This window comes from Pristiophorus japonicus, chromosome 13 (assembly GCF_044704955.1).
Source record: "Pristiophorus japonicus isolate sPriJap1 chromosome 13, sPriJap1.hap1, whole genome shotgun sequence".
Classification (NCBI taxonomy): domain Eukaryota; kingdom Metazoa; phylum Chordata; class Chondrichthyes; family Pristiophoridae; genus Pristiophorus; species Pristiophorus japonicus.
The window spans coordinates 33530395-33556512 of NC_091989.1; the positions used below are offsets into that span (position 1 = coordinate 33530395).

General features: G+C 45.4%; 1 protein-coding gene across 1 annotated transcript in view; it reads right to left on the reverse strand.

Annotated features, from left to right (window-relative positions):
* Positions 1 to 26118, reverse strand: part of gsap (gamma-secretase activating protein) — a 124026-nt gene that overhangs the window by 72743 nt on the left and 25165 nt on the right. The window contains 9 exon segments of the mRNA XM_070896738.1: positions 2069 to 2286; positions 3663 to 3755; positions 7124 to 7201; positions 7962 to 8039; positions 8912 to 8997; positions 12154 to 12197; positions 16222 to 16281; positions 21562 to 21666; positions 24392 to 24441. Coding sequence (XP_070752839.1) covers positions 2069 to 2286; positions 3663 to 3755; positions 7124 to 7201; positions 7962 to 8039; positions 8912 to 8997; positions 12154 to 12197; positions 16222 to 16281; positions 21562 to 21666; positions 24392 to 24441 — 812 coding nt within the window.

The following is a 26118-nucleotide window of genomic DNA, read 5'->3' on the forward strand; positions in this document are numbered from 1 at the left end:
GTAATTGGCAGGTTTATCCTGCTCTCTTTTTTTGAACAAGTGTGTAACATTTGCAATCCTCCAGTCCTCTGACACCACCCCTGCAGCTAAGGAGGATTGGAAGATTGCGGCCAGCACCGCCACAATTTCCACCCTTACTTCCCTCAGCAATCTAGGATGCATCCCATCTGGACCGGGCGACTTATCCACATAAGAACATAAGAAATAGGAGCAAGAGTAGGTATTTTGGCCCCTCGAGCCTGCTCCACCATTTAATAAGATCATGGCTGATCTGATCATGGACTCAGCTCCACTTCCCTGCCCACTCCCCATAACCCTTTATTCCCTTATCACTCGAAAATATGTTTATCTCCACCTTAAATATATTCAATGACCCAGTCTCCACAGCTCTCTAGGCAGAGAATTCCATAGATTTACAACTCTCAGAAGAAATTCCTCCTCATCTCAGTTTTAAATGGGCGGCCCCTTATTCTGAGACTATGCCTCCTATGAGTGGAAATATCCTCTCTGCATCCACCTTGTCGAGCCCCCTCAGTATTTTATACGTTTTGATAAGATCACCTCTCATTATTCTGAACTCCAATGAGGATAGGCCCAACCTACTAAACCTATCTTCATAAGTCGGGGGGTATGGCGAGGGAGCAGGAAGGGGATGCTGAATTTGCATGTTCAGCCATGAACTCATTGAATGGCGGTGCAGGCTAGAAGGGCCGAATGGCCTACTCCTGCACCTATTTTCTATGTTTCGATGTTTCTATGTTAACCCCTTCATCTCCGGAATCAACCTCGTGAACCTTCTCTGAACAGCCACCAATGCAGGTATATCCTTCCTTAAATACGGAGAACAAAACTGCACACATTACTCTAGATGTGGCCTCACCAATACCCTGTACAGTTGTAGCGGAACTTCACTGCTTTTATACTCCTTCCCGCCTTGCAATAAAGGTCAACATTCCATTTGCCTTCCTGATTACTTGCTGTACCTGCATACTAACTTTTTGTGTTTCATGCATAATGACCCCCAGGTGTCTCTGTACTGCAGCACTTTGCAATTTTTCTCCATTTAAATTATAATTTGCTTTTCTATGATTTCTGCTAAAGTGGACAACCTTATGTTTTCCCACATTATACTCCATCTGCCAAATTTTTGCCCACTCACTTAGCCTGTCTATATCCCTTTGCAGATTTCTTGTGTCCTCCTCACAATCTGCTCTCCCACCCATCATTGTATCATCAGCAAACTTGGCTACATTACACTCGATCCCTTCATCCAAGTCATTAATATAGATTGTAAATAGTTGAGGCCCCAGCACCGATCCCTGCGACAACCCACTAGTTACTCTTTGCCAACCGGAAAATGACCCCTTTATCCCGACTCTCTGGGACTCCCTGATTCGCCACTTTAAGTATTGCCAGCCTTTCTAGTATTGCTTCCTTGTCTATTTTAATCTCATCCAGTATCCCGACAACCTCATGTACCATAGCTTTGGCAAAGTCTTCTTCCTTGGCAAAGTACTCATTTAGTACCTCAGCCACGCCTTCTGCCTCCACCAATAAATCTCCATTTTGGTCCCTAATTGGCCACCGCTCTTCTGACAATCCTTTTACTGTTAATATGTCTATAGAAGACCTTTGGATTCCCACTGCAGTCAATGGAGCTAAATATCAGGCACAGTGTATAACGGTCGGCCGATCCGATACTGCCTGTTTTGCACCACCACCAGAGGCGAATTTCTAGGCCTAGGTGTTTGAGGAAGGAAGTCAATGAGACCCACAGAATTGGTTGTCCATTTTAAGCTGCTCACTAGGAGCACAAATTTATAAAATTTACCTTGGTCATATACCACAGTGCAACCTGCATAAACCAGACCCTTTCTTAAAAGTGACTTCTGGCTAAAAGCAAAAGGTATGCTACAGTTAATTTGTAAACCAAAGAATACAACATCTGCAGTTTCCAAAGAATATTCAGTATTATTAAATAGAGCAACATTTTATATTTTGTTCCAAACATGCTAAGTTGAGCTATGATGGGTGTATATTGGATTAGATCAATACTATAGGCCAGTACCTGCATTTCGGTTTCTGAATTGCTCTGGAGATACAAGACTGCACAATGCATCGCTGCAAGTTGATGACAATCCAGTTTACTGCCGCGCATGAACAACATCAGTAACAATGGGTCGAGGTCAGCCTTATACATTTTCCCCAACTGACAATCCAGCAGCGAGTCAGACAATGACAATATATAGCGTTGGTGATTCCAGGGCTTCACTTTGGCATCTTTCCCTAGAAAACACATAGCTTATTATGCTGGTTTAATAAAATCCTGCTCATTTGGGAACAGAAACCATTCAGCCCCTCGAGCCTGCTATGCCATTCAATTAGATCATGGCTGATCTGAACCTCAACTCCATTTTCCCACCTTTGCTCCTTATCTCTTGATACCCTTACCCAACAAAAATCTAGCGATCTCAGTCTTGAAAGCTCCAATTGACCCAGCACCCACAGTCTTTTGGGGAAGCGAGTTCCAGATTTCTACTACCTGGTGTGCGAAAAAGTATTTCCTGATTTTGTTCATGAATGGCCTTGCTCTAAGTTTAAGCTTATGTACTCTCGTTCTTGATTCCCCCACCAGAGGAAATCGTTTCTCTTTTAGCAACCCTATCAAATCCTTTTAACATTTTAAACATCTCGAACAGATCACCCCTAAAATTTTTACAAAATTGAACCCTTCCTTAAAATAATTACAAACATCATGAGTAAATCATAAAATGCCTTCCTGCAAAATGTATTTCCCATCATTAGGTCAACTGAAACTTATAAGTGATCTTATTTAGTCGCTTACTCAAGTAAAACAACCAGCAGATTTAATGATAAGACGAACCTTATCCTTTGTGTCCACTTTAAATGTCGCACAGAACTAAACTCTTTATATTTGAGCTTCTCAATTTTGGATAAACAAGACCACTAGCAATTAAAAAAGATGAATTTGCCAAAAATAAGTACGTCAATGAACACTACTACAGGAACAATAGTTTAACTTTATTGCCTCAGCAATCTCAAAAGCAACATTAAAAAAACATGTTTTGATGTAAGCAAATACCCAGCAATCTCTCAACGTGATTTTATTTTAATTAAAGAAAACTGGGCTCTATGGTGTGGCACAGCCAAACAAACATAAAAAGTGCCAGGTTTAATTCCTGTCTGTGCTAAGCTGCCCTCAGCAACCCGGGTCCCCAATTGTCCCCAGCTATTTCAGGTTATTTCATCCCCTCACCACCACGCCACCCCCACCCCCACCACTCCACACTCCCAAACTAGCAGCTGAGAGAGTAGGAAGGTACTCAGCTCCCAGACTTCAGGCAAACCTCAACAGTATAGCCAGTTAATCACCAGGAGGTCCTGCATGAGCAGCTTAAGGGAGACTTGATTACCATTCAGCACCTGCCTGAACCAACGAGGCTGAGTAATGCCTACAATTATCCACATGATAGAGTTCAAAGTCCTACCACTCTGTTGTACAGTGCCTCAGTGCATCAATCTGAAGTAGTGCCAATCTACCCAACAATGTCACTGTTGAGCGTTTTCTTTTTACAATTCAAAAACTGTTACTGAGTCATACTTAGTCATATTCATAAGTCATACATATAAACCATTCTTACCTGACAAAAACAAACTATGACAAGCCAAGTGAGGGTGTTGTGTATTAATGAGATGTAAAAAATATCCAGGCATATAAACGGCTATATAATAACCTGTAAAGAAAATAAATGCATTACAATCATTTTATAATGTTATTTCAATTTATACCATGCCTAAGTTAAATGCTTTAGTGTTCAATTATTAAATTACAGTGAACTCCACTTAAAACTGACACGGTCTTTCCAGACAAAATTGCGGAGCCAGATCAAAAACAGGTTTCCCAAACCAAACAAATTTAAAATAATGCATATTTTATTGCTCATCGTGGACAGGAATGTCAATTTATCTGATCATTTGGAACTTGAATTAACTGTAATAAAATGTAGGTCTTAGCCAAGATTTGATTGCACTTGGAATCATTTTACTCTCTCTGCTGCTAATGAAATGGTATATTTACGTCTTCTGGCGTTTGACCACTTAATGGCAATGTTTCACCAAGAATCTGTGATTTGCACGCACACGTATTCTATATCAGAAGTTATTTGGATGATTGATTAAAATAATGATAAGTACTATATGGGTGCATTTTAAAGGTATCTTTAAAAGATACAGAATAGCTGTCATTCCTTTCCTTTAAGACCCCAAAGGTGCTTGTGATGACCCATCTTGTAGGGGCATGACCCTCATTGTAGCCCTGTTGCTGTTCGGCTGCTCCTAGTTAGATTATTATCCCCGGGAGCAGAGAGTAGATTTTATCATCTGGAAGTCATCACAGAAGTGATTTTCTTTCCTGAACGGTCAGGGAAGGCCAAATTTCAACGGATGAATACATCATAACATATAGGATCCGTTGCATGTTGCTACACACAAAGGAGCCGAAATTGGTGGACATACCGCCACATACTGCCCAGGGACCGCCCACATACCGCCCAAAATCGCAAAATTGATCAAAAAATATCTACACACCGCCCGGCAGGAAATTCATCAGCGACATACCGCCAGGCGGCATGCATACCGTCCGCCCATGCACACCACCCAAAATTGCCAAATTGATCTTTTACCACCGACATATAGCCGACCCTGCAGACTGCCCTGGAAAAGGTGGTTTTAAGTTGATCTTCAGTTGGCAGTATGCATCCTTACCTGTAAAATGGTTTTTTATCTCTGACCCCCAAGTCTCTCCCACCCCCCAGTCTCTTCCCCCCCCCCAACCCCCAAAGCGATCTCCCCCCCAAGTAGCCATCTCCCCCCACAGCAGCGATCCCCTCCAACTTCCTGCACAGCACTCTCAGGCCGGCAATCTCTGTTGATTCATAGAAACATAGAAAATAGGTGCAGGAGTAGGCCATTCAGCCCTTCGACCCTGTACCACCATTCAATAAGACCATGGCTGATCATTCACCTCAGTCAGTATCCCTTTCCTGCTTTCTCTCCATACCCCTTGATCCCTTTAGCCGTAAGGGGATCCTCTTGAATATATCCAATGAACTGGCATCTACAACTCTCTGCGGTAGGGAATTCCACAGGTTAACAACTCTCTGGGTGAAGAAGTTTCTCCTCATCTCAGTCCTAAATGACTTACTCCTTATCCTTAGACTATGTCCCCTGGTTCTGGACTTCCCCAACATCGGGAAAATTCTTCCTGCATCTAACCTGTCCAGTCCCGTCAGAATTTTATATGTTTCTATGAGATCCCCTCTCATCCTTCTAAACTCCAATGAACACAGGCCCAGTCTCTCTTCTGGTTGGTGCCTCTTTGGGGGGGGGGGGGGGGGGGGCGGAGCTTCGCAGCCGCATGCACATGGGCACACGCACACCTCGGGACCCGAAGATTCCCGAGTGAAAAGGACTCACCGCCAATTGCACTCCGCTCGGCATACTGCCGAGAAAAAAGTGACAAAAATCACGCACTCCGCCCAGCGGTACTCGGCGGTATGAAATGACATACCACCGACATACCGCCAAGAAATGGACAGACCATCAATTTTCACCAATTTCAGCCCCAATCTATGTACTGACGGAATGGAAACCCTTCCTATTGGGAGGTAGGGATATCCTGTGGAAACTCGCAAAGCATAGTGGGTGCCATAGATTGCACCTGGACTGCCCTATCTTGGCTACCTTTCTGTGATGCCAAAGGTGTTGAAAGGAAAGTAAGAGTAGCAATTTTATGTTAGAAAACTGGCAGAAATGGCTTTTGCCTCATTTTCCTGGCACAAAAATGTACTTGTTCCAATTAGACACAGGAAATTCACAGAATGGCAAGGAAGTCTGGCCCTTGTATGTTTAAATAAGAACATAAGAACATAAGAATTAGGAACAGAGTGGGCCATCTAGCCCCTCGAGCCTGCTCCGCCATTCAACAAGATCATGGCTGATCTGGCCGTGGACTCAGCTCCACTTACCCGCCCGCTCCCCATAACCCTTAATTCCCTTCTTGGTTAAAAATCTATCGATCTGTGATTTGAATACATTCAATGAGCTAGCCTCAACTGCTTCCTTGGGCAGAGAATTCCACAGATTCACAACCCTCTGGGAGAAGAAATTCCTTCTCAACTCGGTTTTATTTTGAGGCTGTGCCCCCTAGTTCTAGTCTCCCCGACCAGTGGAAACAACCTCCCTGCCTCGATCTTGTCTATCCCTTTCATTATTTTAAATGTTTCTATAAGATCACCCCTCATCCTTCTGAACTCCAATGAGTAAAGACCCAGTCTACTCAATCTATCATCATAAGGTAACCCTCTCATCTCCGGAATCAGCCTAGTGAATTGTCTCTGTACCCCCTCCAAAGCTAGTATATCCTTCCTTAAGTAAGGTGACCAAAACTGCACGCAGTACTCCAGATGCGGCCTCACCAATACCCTATACAGCTGCAGCAGGATCTCCATGCTTTTGTACTCCATCCCTCTCGCAATGAAGGCCAACATTCCATTCACCTTCCTGATTACCTGCTGCACCTGCAAACTAACTTTTTGGGATTCATGCACAAGGACCCCCAGGTCCCTCTGCACCACAGCATGTTGTAATTTCTCCCCATTCAAATAATATTCCCTTTCACTGTTTTTTTTTCCCAAGGTGGATGACCTCACATTTTCCGACATTGTATTCCATCTGCCAAACCTTAGCCCATTCGCTTAACCTATCTAAATCTCTTTGCAGCCTCTCTGTGTCCTCTACACAACCCACTTTCCCACTAATCTTTGTGTCATCTGCAAATTTTGTTATACTACACTCTGTCCCCTCTTCCAGGTCATCTATGTATATTGTAAACAGTTGTGGTCCCAGCATCGATCCCTGTGGCACACCACTAACCGCCGATTTCCAACCCGAAAAGGACCCATTTATCCCGACTCTCTGCTTTCTGTTAGCCAGCCAATTCTCTATCCATGCTAATACATTTCCTGTGACTCCACGTACCTTTATCACAGGTAAAAATCGACAATGTACAGCTTTATGATCTATAAATATACCATCCGCATACCAATGTTTATGAAGGTTGGTTCACTTATATGGGCACATTCGGATGCCTCCAAAGAAACTATAAATGTTGTTCTCCAACCTGCAAAAAAATTAAAACATTAAAATGTGACTAGTTCTGCACTCTCCAGTTCCATTCAGATTCTTTAGTGACCCAGTTCTTTCTTTATACTAAGGTCATATACAAATGCAAATCAAAACTTAGCAACTTGCAAGTTAAGGTTGCCATGTATTTCATAACACTGCATCAAACCATACTCATTAAAAGAAAGTTCCACTTGATCACAAATCTTTTCAGAGTCAAAATACCCAAATATTTGAAATATCAAAGAGATAGTCTACACTTTTATTTTTAGAAAAGAAAACAATGCCCTTCCAGGAAATGAATACTCGAGGTTCAAGTAACATTACATATTTTAAACAGACTATTCAATCCTGACTGGAAAAAAGTTCCAAAATGATCTGTTCTGTAACTGGTTTATAATCCCTTTAAACATGCTGAAAAGACTAGACAGCCCAATCTATAGCAAAGGCAGTACAGCACTTGCATACAAGTTTGATTACCATGGGCTCAAATCCGAGAATGCTCCTATATTGTGAGAGCTTCAGACCAACTTTCCAGGTGGAATACCACTTTAAGGCAAGACAAACAGGTGGTCCTGAATTAAAGGGGCATTCTGCAGGTTGACAGTAAACCAGCTGTGTTTATAAAAACCTGCTTTGGTCTATCCTGCCATCCCGAAAACCAAGAAAAAGACCGGCTGAGTGCAATATAGCCAAAAAGGTGAGTGAATTTTAGGTGGCAAAAATTTCGGGTGAAAAAATATTGAAGCCAGATTTACCATGATGCAGAAGAATCACTGAATAAGAGAATTCCTGCTCGTTTCGCACAGGATGGCTGTAGCACACAGACATGGTACCTACAACAACAAAAACAAAAAATAAATTAAAGAAGTCATGCTTTCTACCCTTGATTTTAATCAACATAAATACAAACCTCCAATTATAAAACTATACACAGAAAAAGCTAGACTCCCACATACAGATTCTGCTAGATTTTTATGCAAAAATCTCTCAGACATTTGCAAAAAATTCAAGGCCTGCCCCCTTCCTGGATTGACAAGAGTTTGCAGAACATTATAAATGTTGACTATGAGCAAGATTGAACTTTCTTTAAAACTCTCTTTCCCACCAATTTCTCCATTAATTTTAATTTGTTTGCCCACTTCTGTTTAGACAGGGTTTCTGTATTTCTCTGCAAAAGATAAATGTCAATATTTAGTAGACAGAAGCCAAACGGTGCACTATCTCCACTTGGTGGTAGGCAGGTGGTACTGCAATTAGAATATTTTTACAGAAGAAAAAATAATGACTAAGATCCAAAACTTTTAAGTAATGCTGTGGCCAAATGAGACTGCAGCAACTGTTTGTCTTCTAACCCAGTTCAAAATTTGGGAGAGTTCTAAATGAAAATGAAACGAAGTGAAGGTTGCCTCATGTCATCACAATCTTTTGAGTTACAGTTATCGCCACTCGTAAGAGAGCAGTTAGTCTATCCACACCCACCTCAGTTTACTCTACGTAAATTGAAACTAAATAATTTTGAATCCTCACTATTTTTGGAGGGGAGAATGAATAAAGACTCATTGAAAATTACCTTGTTATCCAAAGTGATGGATTACACAGTTTTAGTTCACTCTCTAACCAAGAACCTCTAAGAAACATTGTTGGAATGTGTGCACTTCACGACATAAATAAGGGAAAACAAAATCGACCTGTTTATACTTGCAACCTGTATGACTTGTGAAAACTTGCAGATTCAATGATTCAGATGATTCCTCTTCCTCTTGAAAATGACTGAATCCAAAATTTACAAGGCTGAAAAAAGGCAACTCAATGCAATTAAATGTCACAGAACATTAAAAATTAAATTTACTCATCTATTTAGAATGTATCTCACAAGACAATCGTGGTCCTTTTTTTTGTGCAACAGTTCCTCGCATGTGATGTGTAGTGCATAAAAGGTACTTTACATTTAAGATTTGTACAGGATCGAGAACCCCAAGTTTGCTCCTCCCTTAAATCCAACACATTTATAACCAAGATTGCTGGTATTATAATGGCAAGAATGCACATCTGGAGCAACTGTGCCAGGTTTGTGCTGGAGCCCAGTACCAAGAGTGTAGGACAACTGCTACAGATTTTGTTCTTTAACAATTACTTCACTGAGAAAAAACAAAATATAACATAACCTACTGAAGCATGCTTCTGAAAGAGAGTTCAAAGCAAATGTTAAAAGTACCTACTATAGGTATGATCTTCCTTATTCTTTAAAACATGCTTATTCCCCACATACAACCAAGATATGTCACCCCACCAGGAAAATTACCGATGGGCCAAGTCTAAAATTGTTACACCCTGAGCAGTCAGTGATTAGGTGATACCAAACTTGGCTTTTAAAAGTCTGTAAGAGGAAGAAAAGAACAAAAGGCAAATAATTCCATAGTTTTGAAGTCCTGAGAATGAGTCAAGAAGAAACAGTGCAATGATTCTTGATTTTAGCATAGCAAGTGATCAAGGTGGAGGGAGGGGAGGATTACTGCCCGATCAGCCTACTCTCAATCATTAGCAAAGTGATGGAAGGTATCGTCGATAGTGCTATTAAACAGCACTTACTCACCAATAACCTGCTCATTGATGCTCAGCTTGGATTTCGCTAAGACTGCTCAGCTCCTGACACCATTACAGCCTTGGTCTAAACATGGCCAAAAGAGCTGAATTCCTGAGGTGAGGTGAAGTGAGAGTGACTGCCCTTGACATCAAGACAGCTTTTGAACAAGTGTAGCACTAAAGAGCTGAAGTCAATGGGAATCAGAGGGAGACTCTTCACTGGTTGGAGTCATACCTGGCACAAAGGAAGATAGTTGTGGTTGTTGGACACCAATCATCTCAGCCCCAGGACATCACTGCAGGAGTTCCTCAGGGCAGTGTCCTAGGCCCAACCATCTTTAGCTGTTTCATCAATGACCTGCCCTCCATCATAAAAGGTCAGGAATGGCAATGTTCACTACAATTGCATAGTTCAGTTCCATTCAAAATTCCTCAGATAATGGAGCAGTCCATGCCCACATTCAGCAAGAACTGGACAACATCCAAGCTTGGGCTGATAAGTGGCAAGTGACATTCGCGCCACACAAGTGCCAGGAAATGACCATCTCGAACAAGAAAGAATCTAACCACCTCCCCTTGACATTTAATGGCATTATCATTGTCGAATCCCCCACCATCAACATCCTGGAGGTCACCAATGACCAGAAACTTAACTGGACCAGCCACATAAATACTGTGGCAACAAAAGCAGGTCAGAGGCTGGGTATTCTGTGGCGAGTGAATCATCTCCGGTATCTCCCCAAATCCTTTCCACCTTCTACAAGGTACAAGTCAGGAGTGTGATGGAATACTCTCCACTTGCCTGGATGGGCTCCAACAACACTCAAGAAGCTCGACACCATAGGACAAACAGTCCACTTAATCGGCACCCATCCACCACCGGTGCACTGTGGCTGCAGTACGTACTGTGTAGAAGATATAATGCATCAACTCAGCGAGGCTCCTTTGACGGCACCTCCTAAACCTGCCATCTCTACCACCTAGAAGGAAAAGGTAAGCAGAGGTGCATGGGAACATCACCACCTCTAAGTCGCACACCATCCTGACTTGGAAGTATATTGCTGTTCCTTCATGATCGCTGGGTCAACATCCTGGAACTCCCTCCCTAACAGCACTGTGGGAGTACCTTCACCACACAGACTGCAGCGATTCAAGGCGGCGGCTCACCACCACCTTCTCAAGGGCAACTAGAGATGGGCAATAAATGCTGGCCTTGCCTGCAGCAAAGTCCCAAGAATGAAGACATTTTTAAAATATTTAAAAATATAGGGCAGCACATTTACATCTTGAGGAACAAGACAGAAAAGTTTTTAAGAGCACTGACTATAATTACATGGACAAAATAGATAATAACTATTCATGCCCATCATTTATTTTAGCCCTCATCTACTGACATACAAAACAAAATAATGTGGGTTTACAATCATTAAGCTCTCTAATCTTTTGTGCCAAGATGAGAGCTTGCAAAGTAATTGTTTTGCGTGAAATTAATGTAAGCTTAAAAGATCACCTAAACTCAAAGGGTTGTGATATCAATTTAATTAGAATAAAATTCCAATCCCAAATAAGAGCAATCAGAGAAACAAAAGAATATGCATTGCAGGCACTTTTTGTAAGACACCACACCATGGGGTGCTCTGCTCCCAATTGCTGGCCCCCAAAGGTTGACAATAGCCAAAAGCTAGAGCAGGTTGACTCTCAGGGAACTTGAGAGTTCCTGATCTAGTATTCTAACTAGATATAGGTCACTAGCACAGAACATTTCAACAGGCTGGGGTTGTGGCACTGATCGGCAAATCGAATGGCAGAATAAGCCTTCACAGTAGAGAATTTCTTGGGGTATGAGCAAGAAAAACCTGTCCATTAGAGGCAGGATCCTGATGTGCCTCAAGGACTAAAAGGTTCAAGATCCAGGTCTTCCTTAATTAATTAGACATCACAAAGATGATTTTCATCAGTCAATCCCCTATGACAATATGGTTGTAGTGGGCTCAGAAACAAGACAGCACTAGCCACTTGAGTTGTGTGATCTTGTCTAGAGTAGCTGATATTTTCAATGGTTTCTAATATGAAGGGGAGTGAAGGAAATGCATAAAGGGACCTCCCCTCCCATGTATGCAGAGATTAAACAAATGAAAAATAATTACAATTTTGATAAAAACAAACATTAGTGTTCATTTTTTTTTAAATCTCATCCAATAACTTTACAGAGTATAAACTACATGTAAAATTATATGTACTTATTCTTTATAAGTAAATTCATATAGCCTAAGATCGTGCTTGTAGTCTCAGTATTGGTGGGGATATTTGGATAAAAATTTTAACTACAGATTAAATGTAAAGCAAAGAGTAATCACGGCCTACCGTAATCTTGTAACTGTTAAAGAGAATCCAAGAGGAAATGAAAGCTGCCATGGAAGAAAGAAAGAAATGTAATTATAGCCAATTTCATAAGATGATTTATCACTAACTGGACGTGCAGCAGATAACAACTACAAAGAAAAAAAAGGGAAGAACTTCCATCATTAAAAATTTCAGAGAAATTCATTTATTCTCGGTAAAAGCAACATAAACAAATCTTCCAAAAGAGAAAGATAGGCACATTGTTTTCTGTAGTTTCGTGACAGACCACTTTTACAGAACTAAAGAGAAAGATTAGTGTAACTTCCTTAAAAATCAGCGTCTCAGAATCATAAAGTAATTTCTCTTGCCTCTGCTTTTCTCCCTCCCAACCCCAAGACCATTTCTGAAATATTTCTGATTAAATAGAAAAGTGATTTTCAGAAGTACTGACCTGACCACACCACCCTGCCCCCACCCCCACCCCCCACCCCCACTCTCCCTCCACCACTGTGAGGGACTTAAATTAACATGAGTACAGATACAATGGATATGGAGTTATTGACCAGTCTGTATTTGGGGAACCAAGATATAGTATGATTTCCACACTGGAAACACCAGCTGTTTGTTTCATTCTACATCCTTTAGATTTCACTTTCAGAACAACTCATTAAAGAGCTTTCAGTTCTTCATCCATAATAAATATCACTTCTGATCTGTTGCCATGGCTCAGTCACAAGATAAATATAGATGAGGGAGGCCATCACACAAATAAAACAAAGTGTCCTTCACAATGTTATCTAACTGTATCCTAAACAAATTTTAAAATGTACCCAGACGACCATTCCAAGTAGTGATCACTCTGAGTAAGTTCTTCCTGGCATCAGTCTTAAATTGCCCTTTCACTGGTTTTAGTTTGTGCTTGCTTGTCTGGTGACCTACCTTGAGGTTGTACTCGGGTTTTATTTTATATACACACACACATACACCATTAATATATTGTATATTCCTAAAAGGTCCCCTGTCAGACACTTCTTTTGAATGTTGAAGAGCCAATTTCACCAGTCTTTCCTTATATCTCCATCCTCTGATGCCTGGGACCTATCTCGTCATGGAGATTGTAACTTCACACACCCTCCTGATTAAAATTAAGTCAGTGAATGGTGAAGATTCTGAATGAAGTATTTCTACTCATACAATATTAAAATCAAGTCCACAAACATTTTACAGCAAATATTCACTCGAGGCAATTAAACATGATGGTGTTTAAATTCTCAATTTTCTGTTGTAAGACAAGTCACGGCCCAAAGAATTTAAGAACATTGGGCCCACATTTCCCCAGCCGCCTAGAGCGGCGTAGTTAGCCGTGGTACGCCATCTTTGAGGGGCAAAAAACGCGCCGAAAATTTACCTTTTAATTTGGCTGCTCCTTCATCGTTCTGGTCCCGTGGCGTGGCGCTGCAGAGCCTGTATGGGGCGGAGCTTCAGCCGCGCTTGCTCAGCGCAGCTGGCAGGGGGATGCATGTCCGTTTCAGCGTGCGTGCATGCGCAGTGCGCGTTTCAGCGAATGGAGCAGGAAGCGTGGCAATCAGCCAATTAAGGGAGAGCGTCCTCAGTGCCTCAGCAGCATTGGCAGTGGGCCATACATAAAGGTAAGGTGTGAATAGTGATTTTTGGGTGGCTGAGGGAGTGGAAAGGAGTACTGCATAGGTGGAAAAAAGGTGAGAACTGTGATTTTTCAAGATAACTTGAGTGTAAGTCCAATACACCAATGATGCAAGACCGTGCAACAAGAACAAAGAATTTCCTCCATGAGGAAGTGGAGAAACTAGTGACTGTTATTGAGGACAAATGGCTGAAGCTGGATATCAGTAAGAGTGGTCCCTCAAAAGTTCCACCCAAAGAAATGAGAAGACGATGGAACCTAGTTGCAGAAGAATACTCCGAAGGGGTAAATACCGCAAGATCTGGAAGCCAATGCAAAAAGAAATGGCAGGACGTTGGTCAAGTAGTGAGTGTAAGTTATATCTTCATCTTTAAATGGAATTGCAATTGTAAATGTGACCATCTGTATATGTCCCACCCATGTGTGAAAAGTTATATTTTCATCTTTGCAAAAGAAATTGGCCCACAACAAAAGGGAAAGACTTAGAACAGAAGGAGGGTCGCCAAATCTGTACCAACTATCACCCCTGGAACAGAGGGTTGCTGCCTTGCTGAGTCGCACCGGCAGAAAAAGAATTGGCTCTGCACAAGCTGGACCCACACGCGAGTGTGAGTCATCAAAATGCATCATCGCCCTTCAAATCAACCTGCTGACTGGCCTGCTACGCGTGAGACTACTCATGATACCCATCCTGCCCTCTCCTGTGCTGCTAACCATTTGACTGTTCTGTTGTATTTTGCAGAATACGACGACAATCCTGAACATCCTGAAGATCCACCAGAAGATCCAGATATGTGCGCTCCAGACCAAGGCGGGTGGGGGGGAGGAGGGGTCCATGGAAATGTGTTCACGGGAGAATGCTGATCATGATATGGATCAGTCCACAGTACAGGGCATCACACTGCCAGAAACCTGCACGAGCTCCGTGAGCGACATTCCATGGTTTCACACTTTCCAAGGTTGCGGGTCCCAGTGGCGGTGGTGAATCGCATGTTGGATCACCCAGTGGCCCATCATCCCAGCCTGCGCCTCGCACTGGAGTGGTGCCACTAGGCAGACCCACGGCGAGGGGAAAGAGAAGCCGATCAGTCTCTCCTGAGATGCAGCCTTCATCAGATGTTAAACATGTTATGTCACTGGGTGAGGAGACCAATGCCCTTACAAGATCACTCGTGGCGACCGTCAGTGGGGTACGTGATGAGGTAGTGACACTGTCGGGTGAAATTTCAGCACTGAGACGGGAACTGAGGGCGGGCATTTCAGAGGGTATGCAAATGATGGCAGATGCCATGAGGGAGCTAGCTTCTGCAATAAGGGCACAAAGGCAGTATACTCAAATGCCTCTCCCACTTCAATCCACGCACCAGCCACCGGTGAGACCCAAGCTGGGCCCCCAAACCCCCCCACCACCATCACTGACCCTATGAGGAAGTGCACTTTCCCCGAGATGTGGGTGAGGGATGGGTGCAGCCTTTCTTTGCTGTTGTTGTTGTTGAAGTGCATTGTAAACTTTCCAATAAAAGATATTTTGCATTAAGACTGAATCATGTTCCATTATCACCACACAACATTTAGGAACAACTGTAAAGAAAAAACATCCCTCACCCCTACAGTCATGTGCGCCTGCCGCCCCTAGCCCTGGCCGAAGGGCTAGCTGGTGCGTTCTGCAGTCGGCAAGGCAGGACTGCTCTACTTTCAGCAGCTGATTTATCGTTCCTTTATTTTTGGTGATGTTGTGCTGAAGATGTTGTGATGTTGTGCTGATGCTGTGAAGGTGTATGGTGGTTTAGAATCCCCTAACTCACCTTCCCCCCACCCCACCCACACCCCACCCCTCGCCTCTATCTCTGGCTACCTGCGCTGATTTATTAAATGTAGATAAGGTTTTTCTGTGCCTACAAGAGTGGCGACATACACTGACCTAAGTTAGTTTGGAGTAACTTTTAGCTGGCCAAATTTGCTTCTATGGCCAAAAGAGGCATAAGTGGCTGGTAACGCCCCCTTTTGGAGAAAACAAACTAAACTAAAAAAAAACCTAACTAACCGACTTACACTGGAGCAAGTTAAATGGGGATATTTGCGATTTTTAAGTTACTCCAAAAAAAAGCTACTTGCTCCAAAAAAAGCGGGGCAACTCCTGGGGAAATTTGAGCCCATAGAAAGTATTTTTAGAGCACTGTATATGGTTTATTCTGGTAGTGAATTGCTCATGAGCATGGATTGCACCCCGATGCATGTCTGATGGGTCCTTACCTATACGGAATAAGACTATGTCTTAACCTTGCTGTAAAATCATTTTACAAACCTTACAACACATATTTTAGTGGAAAAAACACAAATTTAGTCATTTAGTCAGAGTGGGTAGTTCAAAAATGTTAGAACGAAAATGGCATAGATGGCAGATATAAAGAACATAACTGACTTACCAACATTTCATAGTTCCTGTTGGGGTAAAACTGGATGCACATCAGAACTGCATTGCTTTCCTAATTAAAATAAACAAGTCATTATTGTCAAGGAAGTCTCTGGTGAAAATAAAACATGCTGCTGGAGTCAAATTTTACATGCAAATCATGCAACATAGCAAAAGGACATTTTCATGACTACACCTTTAGATCAACATTCATACAAAAATGCAAACTTGTATTGTACAATTTATCAGATGTAGTGAAGCTATTCAACTTCAAAACTACCTAATGCTCTACAAGTACCTTTCTGGCATGAAGCCGTTAGCAGTCCTTTTAAACCCCTCTAGTAAAAATGCCATATATGTACAATAATACCTTGGTTATAGGTTCAAACACAAGCAAAAAGTATACAAAATCACACTATTGGGTCGGTCACATTTTGTTACAAGCAGAGATTCATGGCTCATTTATATTATGGAGTGCACAAGCAGTTTTGTTTGAGTCATACAAGTCATGTGGTCCCATTGGCAACATAATTAACCTCATGTATTAACTTTCTAGGGAAGTAAAATTGCAACAGCTGGATTTCTCTCTCTCTACTGTTATCCAGTGACGTATGCTGGGACGTGTACGTGGACAGAATAACTTGCTAATATTCAATATCTGTGCACTCGCACGAACAGCTACTCAAGTAGGGTACTGAAAGGCTGCTGGTACCAATTAAATTCGACCCAGTATGTTAAATGGAAGGGAAGGGGGAAGATATATTTTTTCTTCCCTTTCTTCTTTCATACGGTAGTAGCAAAGCAAATCAAATGTCAATATCTAAGTTGGATATCCAGGCCAAAGCTTCCGGTGTAACAGCGTGGATATCTTGCAGACTGCCTGCAAATTTCCTCTGAGGGCAGTGCTTAATGATGTGCTCCAGGGTCTGATTAGGAGCTCCACAGTCACATGATGGGGATGCTTTAATCTTCCATCTATGGAGAAGGTGGCAGCATCTACCATGACCAGTTCTGAGGTGGTTGATGGTTGTCCGCTGTTTGCAAGGTAGGTTTGATCCTTCAGGTTGTACTATGGGGTCGTCTAAAGGAATCCATTCAGTTTGTCACAGTTCTTCCAAGCATTTCGCCATCGGTCATCAAGGCTGAGGGCTTCAGCGAAGATCCAAAATGGCCCTCTAAATTTGAGATGGGTTGGTAGTAGGATGTTCAAGTCAGCCTGGATCTTTGCTGGTGTAACGGTTGTATTCTCTGGAGATTGCATATTCGCAGTGTAGGTGTGGTGGTGCGATGTTTGCAAGCATGGGCAGCCACGTTTCTGGTGTTGATAAAAGCATACTGGTGATAATTCTCATAGAATTCAGATGGACATCAATAGATTTGACATGTGGACTTGATAGCCATGCTGAAGGGCAGTACTCCGCTGTAGAGTACACCAGGGCGAGTGTTGCCGTACAGAGGGTTTGAGCGTCTGCTCCCCATGTGGATCCAGCGAGTTTCTGGATCAAGTTGACCCTACTCTTTAGTTTCTTGCCAAAGTTCTGGAGATGTTATCTATATGACAGGGTGCGATCAAGCGTGACTCTTAACTAGGAAAGTTTTTTGGCATGGTTTACCTCTGCGCTGCAAAAGGAGACTTTCAAAACTTGATTTGCTTGATGGGTGTCCTTCCTTTTCAATCTAGCCATCAGCCTTGGCTCAATGATAACACTCACCTCAGAGTTAGAAGGTTGCGAGTTCAAGCCCTACTCCAGAGAATTGAGCACATAAACTAAGCTGACAATTCAGTGCAGCCCTAAAGGACTGCTGCACTTTTGGAGGTGCAGTTTTCCAGATGAAACACCGGGGCCAAGTTTCGGCCTGAGTTGCTCCTGTTTTTTTGGAGCAACTGGTTTAGAATGGAGTATCTTAGAAATTGCAATTCTCGGCATTTAGTTTGCACCAGTTCTAGTCAGTTAGAACAGTTTTAGTTTGGAACAGATTTTATTTTCAAAAGGGGGCGTGTCCGGCCACTTACGACCGTTTTGAAAGTTTAGGCAGTGAAAACTTACTCCAAACTAACTTAGAATGGAGTAAGTGTTGATTTTTGTATGCTCAGAAAAACCTTGCCTACACTTAGAAAATCAGGTGTAGGTTACAAATCAGGCGTAGGGAATGGGGGGGGGAGGGGTTTAAAGGGAAGTTTACAAACATTAAACACTTCAGTTTTACAAATAAAGAGCCATCATCAATAATAAATGATAAATACATTAATAAATCAACCAATAAATCAATCAAATAAAATTAATAAACCATTTTTTTAAATTTAAAAAATCAATAAAACAAAAAATTTTCTACTTACCGACTGCAGCACCGGGAGCCCTCCAACAGCGTGCTTGGGTGGGCCCCCCCCCCCTGCAGTGTGTCTCTGTCATCGGCTCTATCTCTGTCTGTCAGTGTCTGTGTTTCTGACAGCGAGAGAAGGGGGAGAGGGAGAGAAGGGGGGTGGGGAGAGATGGGGGGGGAGGGAGAGATGGGGGGAGGGGAGAGGGGGGGGGGAGGGAGAGATGGGGGGGAGGGAGAGATGGGGGGGGAGGGAGAGATGGGGGGGGAGGGAGAGTGGGGGGGGGAGGGAGAGATGGGGGGGGAGGGAGAGATGGGGGGGGGGAGAGATGGGGGGGGAGGGAGAGATGGGGGGGGAGGGAGAGATGGGGGGGGAGGGAGAGATGGGGGGGGGAGGGAGAGATGGGGGGGGAGGGAGAGATGGGGGGGGAGGGAGAGATGGGGGGGGAGGGAGAGAGGGGGGGGAGGGAGAGATGGGGGGGGGAGGAGAGATGGGGGGGGAGGGAGAGATGGGGGGGGAGGGAGAGAGGGGGGAGGGAGAGATGGGGGGGGAGGGAGAGATGGGGGGGAGGGGAGTGATGGGGGGGAGGGAGAGATGGGGGGGAGTGAGAGATGGGGGGGGAGGGAGAGATGGGGGGGGAGGGAGAGATGGGGGGGGAGGGAGAGATGGGGGGGGAGGGGAGAGATGGGGGGGAGGGAGAGATGGGGGGAGGGAGAGATGGGGGGGGAGGGAGAGATGGGGGGGGAGGAGAGATGGGGGGGAGGGAGAGATGGGGGGGGAGGGAGAGATGGGGGGGGAGGAGAGTTGGGGGGGGGAGGGAGAGATGGGGGGGGGAGGGAGTGATGGGGGGGGAGGGAGAGTGGGGGGGGGGAGGGAGAGTGGGGGGAGATGGGGGGGGAGGGAGAGATGGGGGGGGAGGGAGAGATGGGGGGGGAGGGAGAGATGGGGGGGGAGGGAGAGATGGGGGGGGAGGGAGAGATGGGGGGGGAGGGAGAGATGGGGGGGGAGGGAGAGATGGGGGGGGAGGGAGAGATGGGGGGGGAGGGAGAGATGGGGGGGGAGGGAGAGATGGGGGGGGAGGGAGAGATGGGGAGGGAGGGAGAGATGGGGGGGGAGGGAGAGATGGGGGGGGAGGGAGAGATGGGGGGGAGGGAGAGATGGGGGGGAGGGAGAGATGGGGGGGGAGGGAGAGATGGGGGGGGAGGGAGAGATGGGGGGGGAGGGAGAGATGGGGGGGAGGGAGAGATGGGGGGGGAGGGAGAGATGGGGGGGGAGGGAGAGATGGGGGGGGAGGGAGAGATGGGGGGGAGGGAGAGATGGGGGGGAGGGAGAGATGGGGGGGAGGGAGAGATGGGGGGGAGGGAGAGATGGGGGGGGAGGGAGAGATGGGGGGGGAGGGAGAGATGGGGGGGAGGGAGAGATGGGGGGGAGGGAGAGATGGGGGGGGAGGGAGAGATGGGGGGGGAGGGAGAGATGGGGGGGGAGGGAGAGATGGGGGGGAGAGAGAGATGGGGGGGAGGGAGAGATGGGGGGGAGGGAGAGATGGGGGGGGAGGGAGAGATGGGGGGGAGGAGAGATGGGGGGGAGGGAGAGATGGGGGGGAGGGAGAGATGGGGGGGAGGGAGAGATGGGGGGGAGGGAGAGATGGGGGGGAGGGAGAGAAGGGGGGGAGGGAGAGAAGGGGGGGAGGGAGAGAAGGGGGGAGGGAGAGAAGGGGGGAGGGAGAGAAGGGGGGGGAGGGAGAGAAGGGGGGGGAGGGAGAGAAGGGGGGGAGGGAGGGAGAGAAGGGGGGGAGGGAGGGAGAGAAGGGGGGGAGGGAGGGAGAGAAGGGGGTAGGGAGGGAGAGAAGGGGGGGGGAGGGAGAGAAGGGAAGAGGGGTGGGGAAAGAGAGGAGAGGGAGGCTGAAAGGGCCCGGCTGACTTTGGGCCCAGCACTGGATTTACAGGTAGGTGGCTGGGGATCGGGTCGGGTCAGGGTGGTGGGTCGGGTCCGGGGGGTGGGAGTCGGGTCAGGTCCAGGGTCTGGGGGGGGGGGGGGGGTGACACAAGTCCGGGGTCTGGTCAGGTCCGGGGGCGGGGGGGAAATGAGAGTCCAGGATCGGGTCCGGTTCGGGAGCAGGGGGGGGGGGGAAACGCGAGTCCGGGGGCGGGGGAAATGAGAGTTCGGGGTCCGGTCCGGTCCGGGGTCGGGAGCAGGGGGGAACGCGAGTCCGGGGGCAGGTCGGGTCCGGGGGCGGGGAGGGGAACGTGAGTCGGGTCGGGTCGGTTCTGGGGGCCGGTTCAGGTCCGGGGGCCGGGGGGTGAGCGGGGGTCAGGTCCGGGTTGGGGAGCGGGGGTCAGGTCCGGTCTGGGGTCAGGGGGGTCGGGTCCGGGGTCGGATCCGGTCCGGGGCAGGGGGGGGTGGCGGGCAGGGTCGGGTCGGGAGGAAGCAGGAGCTGGGCGTGGGAGGTGAGCTTTATCCACGCAGCCCCAGTGAGGCCATTCGGCCAGGGCTAGGGGCTGCGTGCTTCGGGCCCCTCCCACACAGTTTTAGGCGCCTGGAGCTACTGCACATGCGCACCCACTGTAGCGTGCCTGTGCAGAGATCCCGGCACTGTTTTCAGCGCAGGGACCTGGCTCCGCCCCCCCACAGCTCGTGCTGCGCTGTGCCCAGCTCCAGAGGACCTGCAGGGAGCCGGAGAATTGGTAAGTATTTTTAAGGCGCACTTTCTGGCGCGAAAAACGGGCGTCCAAGTCGGGGCTGCGCCGTTCTAGGCACGGCCCAAAACTTGGGCCCATTAAACCTAGGTTCAATCTGCCTACGCAGGTGGATGTAAAAGGATCCCATGGCCCTTTGAGTTCATCACGGTGTCCTGCTCATTAATTATCCCTCAAACAACACTATCAAAAACAGATTATCTGCTCATTTAGCTCACTGCTGCTTGTGGGACCTTGGGTCAAATGGCAACAATTAATTACATTCTGTCCCTTGATTTATTTGATTTATTTATTCCATAAACCAAACAGACACCCGGATCAAATCATTTTTTTTTACCTTTTCAACAATATAGAACAGCCTCTGTCCCTGCATATCCCACTGTGCCCACAAAAAATGTTCAGCCACAATATCTTTGGGAAGTCGATCAGGATTCTGAACCATCTAAAATAAATTTAAAACAAATGCATGTAGCTAGAAAACAGATTTAACTATATCAAATGGCAGAGGATTTAACTATATCAGAATTATTCACACTCTGATGCATTTTATTTCCTTGGGAAAGAGTTCTTTTTGCTTAGAAGCTATCATTGGCTGGTGCAGGAAGAAGGATACTCTCAGAATTACAACAGTTTCACAATTGTCCAGCAATTGTTTAAGAAATTAATAAACTACAGCTGTATACTATAGGGCTCAATTTTCCGCAGTGATTTGTGCCATTTTTTTGGCCTAAGTTAAAAATCCACAGTTTCCCCAATCAATTTGCACCGGTGTAACTCAGTTAGTTACGATTTGTTTAGGTAAGTTTTTTTTCAACCAAAGAGGGCGCAACCAGCCACCTACGCCAATTCTGGTCATTCAGGAAACTTTGACCAGCTGAGAGTTGCTCCAGTTCTGCTTAGGCCAGAGTATGTGGCCTCTGCAGAAAAACCTTGCGGAGAGTTAAAGAAATCGTCGTTAAAGGAAATTTGAGGAGGCCATTCGGCCTGGGCTAGGGGAGGGGTGCGGACCAGGAGTGCACTCGGACTGAGCATGCGTGTCCATTGGAGCGACATAAAAACATACGTTTTTTTTCCCGCGCATGCGACAAGTGTCCGGTTTCGTTTTTCGGCGCAGACTGCGGGCTCCAACTCCGCCCCCCCCCCTCATCCCTCACCCCGCCCCCCCCCCACCCCCACTTTAGCAGAAACCAGAGAAAAGATAATTATAATTTAAATGGAGAAAAATTGCAAAGTGCTGCAGTACAGCGGGACCTGGGGGTCATTGTGCATGAAACACAAAAGGTTAGTATGCAGGTACAGCAAGTGATCAGGAAGGCCAATGGAATCTTGGCCTTTATTGCAAAGGGGATGGAGTATAAAAGCAGGGAAGTCTTGCTAGTTATACAGGGTATTGGTGAGGCCACACCTGGAGTACTGCGGCAAGCCAGTCCCACCCACCCTTTCCCTCAACAACTGTCTGTCCCACCTGTGACAGGATTGTGGTTCTCGTATTGGACTGTTCAGTCACCTAAGGACTCATTTTTAGAGTGGAAGCAAATCTTCCTCCATTCCGAGGGATTGCCTAGGATGATGACTGCGTACTGTTTTGGTTTCCATATTTACGAAAGGATATACTTGCTTTGGAGGCAGTTCGTGAAGGTTCACTAGATTGATTCCGGAGATGAGGGGGTTGACTTATGAAGAAAGGTTGAGTAGGTTGGGCCTCGACTCATTGGAATTCAGAAGAATAATAGGTGATCTTATCAAAACGTATAAGATTATGAGGGGGCTTGACAAGGTGGATGCAGAGAGGATGTTTCCATTCATAGGGGAGACTAAAATTAGGGGGCATAATCTTAGATGAGGAAGAATTTCTTCTCTCAGAGGGTTGTAAATCTGCAGAATTCACTGCTTCAGAGAGCTGTGGAAGCTGGGTCATTGAATAAATTTAAGACAGAGATAGACAGTTTCTTAAACGATAAGGGAATAAAGAGTTATGGGGAGCGGGCAGGAAAAGTGGACCCAGATTTGCCATGATCGGATCAGCCATGATCCTATTAAATAGCGGAGCAGGCTCGAGGGGCCAAATCGCCTACTCCTATTTCTTATGTTCTAATGAACTTGAAATAGGATATGAAGTTGCAAAGTACTGTATTAAAAGGACTTTTTGTTACAGTGGTCAGCTCAGCCCCTGATAAAACCCTTCAGAATAGATTCCAAATCCAAATGGATCCCAAGGGATGCAGTTCACATTGTGGACCACATCTGACCTTTCCACAGAAGTACATTGGGCCGAAAACTGCAGCCTCGCAAAAGCTAGTTCTCTGGGTGCGATGTGCATGCACTGAAAACCGGCTTTTCTGATCTGTCAAAATTTCTTCAGACACATCCTACGCATCCCCGCAGGAAGGACGACCGCACAGCAGAGATTGGGCTATTTGCCCAATTTATGCCCAGCGAATGTCCTTCAAACTTTTACGTCTGGTAAAAGCAGGCACATAGCTTACTTTTACCAGCATGACACTTTTAAAACATAGAAAAATGAAATTTAAGCATTCATTTTTATGTTAAAAACCCTGTCCATTAAGGTAAGTTTATTTTTAACCCTATTGAAATACATAAAAATAATTCCAAAAAATATTTTATCTAAAACATTTAATTACATTTGATTTCAATTAATTTTAAATACATGGTGTTTTTTTTAAATTTGTTGTGCTGTGTTTCTTGTTTTAGGGGGTTATCCTCATTGATAGTCATGGGAACGCGTACAAACGGAGTTCCCATTATCAATGAGAATACTACCTAGTGATTGGTGGTCCAGACGCACGCGATTGCAACATCGAAGTCCATACATGGAAGATAGCTCCCCATATGCTGCACAGCGAATGAAGGCCTCAGTCCGAAATCTTACATTTCTCCGGGACCAACAGGTAGTTTCGTAGATTTTTTTCGGGTCGGATGCGTTCATACAAAGGAAGCCTCCGATGGCAATTTTCTCCCCATTATAATGCATTGAGACAAGTAATATTTGAAGCAGGCTATAAAACTGTGGCAGATACAATTCCCAATCAGCATTTTCAAAAAGCTAAATACCAGAATCCACAATCAAATGTGACTGGCTTTGACCAACTTTCCACTCCACTGCACAGTATCCTTGCGTCTCACACTACAGTTCCAAAACATCTTACCACTCTGTAACCTTCTTCAACCACCACTCTTATGTGAATATGCTCAATGCCTAAACAAGAAAAAAATGTTTAAATTAATTTTAGAGTGCTCAGTTTTTGATGGACATGCATAATTGATTTTAAAAAGACAACAAAATGGAGCTTGGACGAGATTCAATATTAAAGTGTAAAACTGTTAGGGGGTAACATTTAAAAATTCAGGTACATAAATGGAGACACTGTAGTTATGGTGGTGTTACATAAAACACTCACTACTCTCCCTTGGTGTTATGGTAAGTCAGGGGATAAAATGTTTCTTTAATTACAGGGGCACTATACTATATAATGCATAATGTATCATTCGATTATTATGGTCAAGCAGCTTTTAACTGGCTACAAAGTCAGCATCTTATGAGGTGAATTAGGAACCACTCCTGGTTGGTAATGGAAGTCTGTCGATTGGCAACTGCTCACAGATGCCCAGCTCCAGGTCTAACTCAAATGACTGACATATTGGGCTCAATTTTGCCCAAGCCCGTTTTCTGGCGTATTGCCAGTTACGCCCATTTTTCTAGGCTAGAAATGCGGCAGAAATATTTTGCCAAAGTTTCCCCGATGTATAATTCAAATTTGGCGCTGCGCAGCGTGTCCAGTTGCCTCGGAGTGGAGCCTGCTGTCTGCGCTGAAAAAATGATGCTGCACCTTTTACGCGGGGAAAACAAAGTGACATTTTTGTCGTTATTTCAATGGCCGCACATGCGCACTACAGCTCCGGGTTAGCAATCGGCCATTTTTAAAGAGCCGATTGTGTGTTCTCTCTCCCCAATGTATGGATGGACCACACCCAGGTCTTGTGACTCCTCCTCCTCCCTCCTCCCACCCCCCCCCCCCATCCCATTGCAGTCTTGTGACTTCTCCCTCTCCCTCCCCCTCCCCCACCCCCGCTCCCCCAAACTCATTGCAGTCTTGTACCTAGTGGAGCAGCCTTCCGATCAGCACCTCCCTCCCCGGGCTCAGTGCAGAAGTCTACCGATCACCAACCCCCCACCCACTCCCAGGTGTCTTTTCCAGCCAAGCCTCGAGCCCGTGTCCTGGCGTGGGGCTGATTTGGACGGCCGATGCTACAACCCTCCAGCCCTGCTTGAAGATGTTCGGTGGTGGCATGCGAGTAAAAATTAAAAATTAAAAACTTCAGAAATCCAAGAAACTTCCATGTACTCCACTGAAAGGTAAAAAAAGTTGAACTTTAGTATGGATATTTAAAGTGTTCTTGACTCCCTCCAAAAATGTTGATGAAAAACAATGGCGTCTTTCAGCGCCGATTTCTCAATGTGCGCTGCTTTCTGCTAACTGACCAGAAGGTTTTCGGGAGTGGTCAGATACGCCAACCTCGGATTAAACATTTTTGGGCAAACTGCGAAAAATGATGAAAACTGGCGCAGACATGAGGGAACGCCCCTATGACGTCAAAAAAACCTAACCTAGAAAAATCATAACTAAAGCAGTTATGCCGGCGCAGATTCCGGGGGAAACTTTGAATGAAATATTTACGCCAGAAAAAACGGCATGCGCAAAAAAAACGCCGCAAATGACCCGGGAAAATTGAGCACTCTCTCTCTTTCCTTTTAAAAGATAATTGTTCATCAATGGGTTCCATTCAGTTGCGATTTATTACGGTTTTATGAATGCAATATTTGAGCCAATCAGGTGCAGAATTTAAACGCAACATTTTAAAAGTGTGTCAAATA